This window comes from Oncorhynchus mykiss, chromosome 15, assembly GCF_013265735.2.
Source record: "Oncorhynchus mykiss isolate Arlee chromosome 15, USDA_OmykA_1.1, whole genome shotgun sequence".
NCBI lineage: Eukaryota > Metazoa > Chordata > Actinopteri > Salmoniformes > Salmonidae > Oncorhynchus > Oncorhynchus mykiss.
Window position 1 is genome coordinate 44,860,581 of NC_048579.1, and position 6,311 is coordinate 44,866,891.

The 6,311-nt window shown below is 41.0% G+C and overlaps 1 protein-coding gene across 1 annotated transcript in view; it reads right to left on the minus strand.

Moving 5' to 3' along the window:
- Positions 1–4,356: 4,356 nt before the first annotated feature.
- klf5l (Kruppel-like factor 5 like) overlaps positions 4,357–6,311 on the minus strand; it is a 24,764-nt gene continuing 22,809 nt past the window's right edge. The window contains exon 4 of the mRNA XM_021563320.2: positions 4,357–5,481. Coding sequence (XP_021418995.1) covers positions 5,303–5,481 — 179 coding nt within the window. The 3' untranslated portion in view covers positions 4,357–5,302. The remainder of the gene's footprint in view (positions 5,482–6,311) is intronic.

Genomic DNA, 6,311 nt, shown 5'->3' on the forward strand with positions numbered 1-6,311 from the left:
TGGCTAGAGGAAAGAAACACCTTTTTAATGTCTCTATTTTCTTGGAAGATAGTGTATGTATCAAATGGTGGAGAAGCTTAAACCTATGAACCCTATATTTAGTGTACTAGTTGACGCTGCAGTCTTTTGGCCTAAAGGCACTGGAGACAGAATTACGTGCTCTTCTTTTTGAAACTTAAGATAAGTGTCTTTCTGTACAATTCCACAGCTTACACACACACACACACACACACACACACACACACACACACACACACACACACACATTCTCTCTCTCTCTCCCTTTAACAGCAGGGCGTAGCCCGCCTTTGGTAATCACCAGTGATCGTGTTCAGGATCCCTGCTATGAATGATCTTGACATCAACATAATTATAATTTTTCATGTCAGCAGCTAACTGAAGGGAGGGACTCCACCCTCCTGTCTATTCTCTGCTCTCTCCTCCGCAGTTGCAGCCTTTTCATTCAGGGCTTTTGTGTTCCAAAGCTCCACAGACCTGTTTGCAATCTCTCCTTTCACCAGTTGGAACACGCAGGCCAGAGACAATAAAGAATCTGGAATCTACCTGGGCGATAACAGTGTAAAAGTCAATGTTGAGACAATTATTCACTCTGTGTTTTACCCCGATAAGTTAAAAACCATCAATAACCTTCTCTTAATAATATCTCTCTAGCGTCAAAGACCTTTCTATGCTGGAGGAGGGGTTCTAAGCTAACATATGGAATTGTTTTAAGATGGTCATACCAAGGAATATATAGCTATTTGATTTTTTATTTCAAGACCCCTCAAGGTATACAAAAATATATGTACAAAAAAAAATATTGGATGAAACATTGAATTTGGCGTTACAGCTATTCGCCAATAGAAACGCATTGAATAACAGATTCACTACATGGAACAACAGATAGTCCCCAAAAAATAGGAAGTTTGTTCTGAAGTGTCTGTCCTACTGCATATCTGAGAGATATAACAAAGATCAAGAAACTATTTTATTTACTTTTTACATGTATTTATTCCCTTATTTTAAGCACTAACCTATTCACATATATACAGTGCATTCGGAAAGTTCTGTTGGAAGGCGAACCTTCGCCCCAGTCTGAGGTCCTGAGCGCTCTGGAGCAGGTTTTCATCAATGATCTCTCTGTACTTTGTTCTGTTCTTTCCCTCAATCCTGACTAGTCTCCCAGTCCCTGCCGCTGAAAAACATCCACACAGCATGATGCTGCCACCACCATGCTTCACCGTAGGGATGGTGCCAAGTTTCCTCCAGACGCGACACTTGGCATTCAGGCCAAAGAGTTCAATCTGGTTTCATCAGACCAGAACATTTTGTTTCTCATGTTCAGAGAATCTTTAGGTGCTCTTTGGCTGACTCCAAGCGGGCTGTCATGTGCCTTTTACTGAGGAATGGCTTCCGTCTGGCCACTCTAGCACAAAGGCCTGATTGGTGGAGTACTGCAGAGATGGTTGTCCTTCTGGAAGGTTCTCCCATCTCCACAGAGGAACTCTGGAGCTCTGTCAGAGTGCCCATCAGGATATTGGTCACCTCCCTTAACAAGGCCCTTCTCTCCAATTTCTCAGTTTTAGGAAGCGTCTTGGTGGTTCCAAACTTCCTCCAAACTTCTTCCATTTAAGAATGATGGAGGCCACTGTGTTCTAAGGGACCTTCAACGCTGCAGCCATTTTTTGGTACCCTTCCACAGATCTGTGCCTCGACGCAATCCGGTCTCGGAGCTCTACCGACAATTCCTTCGACCTCATGGCTTGGTTTTTGTTCTGACTTGCACTATCAACTGTGAGACCTTATATAGACAGGTTTGTGCCTTTCCAAATCATGTCCAATCAATTGAATTTACCACAAGTGGATTCCAATCAAGTTGTAGAAACTTCTCAAGGATGATCAACGGAAACAGGATGCACCTGAGCTAAATTTTGAGTCTCATAGCAAAAGGTCTGAATACTTATGTAAATAAAGAATTTTTTGTTTTAAATTGGTAATACATTTGCAAAAATTGTTTACGCTTTGTCATTATGGGGTATTGTGTGTAGATTGATGAGGAACATTTGTATTTAATTCATTTTAGAATAAGGCTGTAACTTAAGAAAATGGGGGAAAGGGGAAGGGGTCTGAATACTTTCCGAGTCCACTGTATTACCATTCATTTTTTAAACTGGATCCAGGGACCTTAAGATGAGTCTTGTGGGCGTCCCAGAGCAATACTGAGAATACAATAGTGTTCATTAGAGTCTCAGCTTTCCACAGAGGTGTCATAATATTAAGCCAAACAGTATGGACGCTTACAGACCAATTTTCGGGATGTCTCATGATCTGACAAACACCGCTCTAACTCTGCCACCTTTCACCACAGATGCAGAAGGGCGACATCGGTGGATGTGGTGGATGGAGACACGGCCCATGCAAAACAGACTTTGATGGGGATTTTTTATTAAGTTAATTCGATTTCCGCGGGGGCATGGAAATTGTAGGCCAAGGTTAAAATCTCACCATTAGTTGAAAATTCTATTTTTCTAACAAGTGATCTAAGAGAAACCTGCCCTTTGGTCATACTCAGCAGTGCACAGGCACATCACTCAGAATGCTATAGGAAGACATTTCGTTCAAAGCAATGTATTAGGGTTTTAAGGATGCCGATGCTTCTCTATCATCTGGACTAGATAACTGTCTATCTGTATGTTGTGTTTCTACAAACACTGCTTTCTTTCTAATGTAGCCTATAGCTGTAATACTCTGAATTAAGATGTTTTTCCATGAAAGTGGAAGTCCAAATAACTACTTACCCTATTTCTGATGTCAGGTTTGGATGCTGTCAGTCATTCCAGGTGAATGTTATTGAGAGTCACTCCGCCTATCTCCTCGCGGATAGCTCTAAGATAACGAACAGAAAGTCCTACCTAGCGTAAAACACTTACGAAAGGCCCACCTCAAAACATCAACAGGAAAACATACTGTCTCTAGTTGTAATCTCTTTATTCACTTTCAGGATTTTGCACAAACAAAAAAACGAATGAAATACACAAAAAAAAGTCGTACAGAACTGATTCTGTTGCATACCGTACACACAATAGGTGTCCAAATGAATAACCAGCCATTAAACACCAACCTAGAATCCCCTTTTGTTCATAGCAAAAAGATCCTATACTAGAGAAAACATATTCACAACTTAAAGTCTTCTATTCAAAAATGACAGTATATACAGTGATTCATCATAGCTCCCTCTCATTGAAGGAAGTTAACGCAGAGAACTTGTTCCTAGAGTGAAGGAAGTGCTTTAGTCATTCAGTGAGTTAAAAACAAAACAGTCTCTCTGTCAGAGAGACGGAAATGTATCATTCAGTGGCCTCATAAGTGTTGAATACTCCCAGATGGTTTCCCGGACCCAGATTAAGCCTACTCCGAGTGCTCAACTAAAAAAAAACTTGCTTCATGAACAACCTCCATTCAAAGTGCTTTTTTTAGTCTAGGGCTAGGCTTAAGGTTTCTTCCAGCTTCACTCTGTCGATCGACATGCGTGCATGTGCAAGGACTGTTCTTTTGGGGCAGCTCGCACTTTTGTCCACATTGTCGTTGCGTTCCACCCAGAGAGGAAGTCCGCCTTGTTGAATGTACATCCACTAGGGGGGGCAGGAATTCGTCCCTACATGTTCAACAATAGGTACAGAAACTCAGTACTTAGTGGGAAGGCTAGAGAAAGGTAGCCGACAGTACTGGCTGGAAGAATGCTTAATGGTCTAAACATTGATAAGGTCATGAGAGACAGATTCCATTCAGAAAGGCAGAATGACAGACACAGAGTATAAAACCAACTGGGCATTTGCCCAAACTGATATGATTTAAACCCTTTACTACAGTTATTACATAGGTATAAGGGCAACTTAGGGTAAACAGTTGCCAGCCTTATAACTATTAAAGGGCAAAGGTCAGCCAATCATATCTGACAGGTAAAAAACAACTGACAGCAGAAAGGGAAAGTTCCCTGGACACCAATGGAGATTTTCCATTTATTTCATTTTTTTTGTTGTTGTCCAGAATTAGGCTTAAACCCTAAATGTATGTCCACTGCTTTGACCGATATGTATGAATGTACTGTATGTGCCCTCGTGTTTAAAACAAAACATGTAAAAAAGTGTCCATCCAGCATCATTATTTAATGAATCATTACTGGGACTGACTAATAGTGTAATAAAGGTGACATTTCCATGGAGGGGTTGGGCATTGTCTCATATCCTGCTGCCAATATCTTTCAACATGATAACCTGTATGAAACATGTTCTCTAATCGTTTGGCACACACACTAGTTCAACTCTTATCAGGCTACAATACATAATTAAAAAAAAAAAAACTGATTTGTAAATATCAAAATCTGCATGGGGACGATTCTAATTTCAAGGTAATGTGGTTAACTATTGTCTTTTGAGCTGTAGTAAATTCAACTCCGTAATTATTATACATAAATAGTGAGGTCGCAGGACAAGACTAATTAATTAACATTAAAACATAATAATCAAAATAAGAAGTTATAATACATGCATGAACTGTTAGACAAACTATTAAAGATGAAACTGCAAATAGATGCAGGGTAATGTTGTTGCGAGCCCCTATCAAAGAGGTTTGTCTCCGTGGTTACAGAAAGAATAATAAACATGGCTAAACGCTCCAGGCTCTCAGGCACCTGAATAGAAACAAGTTATTATCAATGTAAGACGATGTCCAACGGCGTTTTCCAGAGTATTCTGTTGATTTGTCACGAAGATATATGTTACCATATAAGGAAGCTCATGTGACATGAAAGTATTATCCAACATGGTCATGATTGGAATGAAATCTCAACTGCAGATGTGTAAAAAAAAATAATAATAGTCAAGTATAAAATGTCAATAAATCCTTTGCTTTTTCAGAAACACACACAACGACACACTATACACAACTATATATACAGACAGACAGGCATACATCCATTATTACGTGGGTTCAATTGGTGGCTGGCGTCCATGGCCCGCTATCTCTTTGAAAGTCCATACCTCCCGATAGTAGTGAGGTCAGGAGCAGACATTTTGATCATTGTATCGTTGTAGATGGTGTCAAATATTTCGTGATAAGGAGTTTTGAAAAGGAGGATAAGTCTGTCAGTCAGGCAGTCCATCCGCAGCCCTCATGCAGTGCGGTGCAATGCATTTTGGGGGCTTCAGGATGATGTCCCTCAGTTCGGGTGATGCTTCAGGTGGCCGTAGCGTGTGTGTGTGTGTGTGTGTGTGTGTGTGTGTGTGTGTGTGTGTGTGTGTGTTTAGTTTTGGTGGCGCTTCATGTGTAGGGCCAGGTGATCTGAACGGGAGAAACAACGACTGCAGGCCACACACTTGAAGGGCTTGGCTCCCGTGTGTTTACGGTAATGTCGCGTCAGCTCGTCAGAGCGGGCGAAACGCCAATCACAGCCCTCCCAGCTGCAACGGTATGGTTTCTCTCCTGAAACACAGAGAGAGAGAATACATAAATACACGGTCTGTCCTTGACTATGGGTATGGCAAAACTGTTGAAGCCTGAGTGGCTGTTAAGACAGGGATGTGTGACACTTTGTAATGTGACAGAGAGAGAGAGCAGAATATCCTGTACAGTTGTTTTTAGAGAGAGAGAGAATATCCTGTACAGTTGTTTTGGGAGAGAGAGAGAGAGAATATCCTGTACAGTTGTTTTGAGAGAGAGAGAGAGAAAGAGAGAATATCCTGTACAGTTGTTTTGAGAGAGAGAGAGAGAGAGAGAGAGAGAGAGAGAATATCCTGTACAGTTGTTTTGAGAGAGAGAGAGAGAGAATATCCTGTACAGTTGTTTTGAGAGAGAGAGAGAAAGAGAGAATATCCTGTACAGTTGTTTTGAGAGAGAGAGAGAGAGAGAATATCCTGTACAGTTGTTTTGAGAGAGAGAGAGAGAGAGAGAGAGAGAGAATATCCTGTACAGTTGTTTTGAGAGAGAGAGAGCAGAATATCCTGTACAGTTGTTTTGAGAGAGAGAGAGAGAGAGAATATCCTGTACAGTTGTTTTGAGAGAGAGAGAGAGAGAGAATATCCTGTACAGTTGTTTTGAGAGAGAGCAGAATATCCTGTACAGTTGTTTTGAGAGCGAGAGAGAGAGAATATCCTGTACAGTTGTTTTGAGAGAGAGAGAATATCATGTACAGTTGTTTTGAGAGAGAGAGAGAGAGAATATCCTGTACAGTTGTTTTGAGAGAGAGAGAGAATATCCTGTACAGTTGTTTTGAGAGAGAGAGAGCGAGAGAGAATATCCTGTACAGTTGTTTT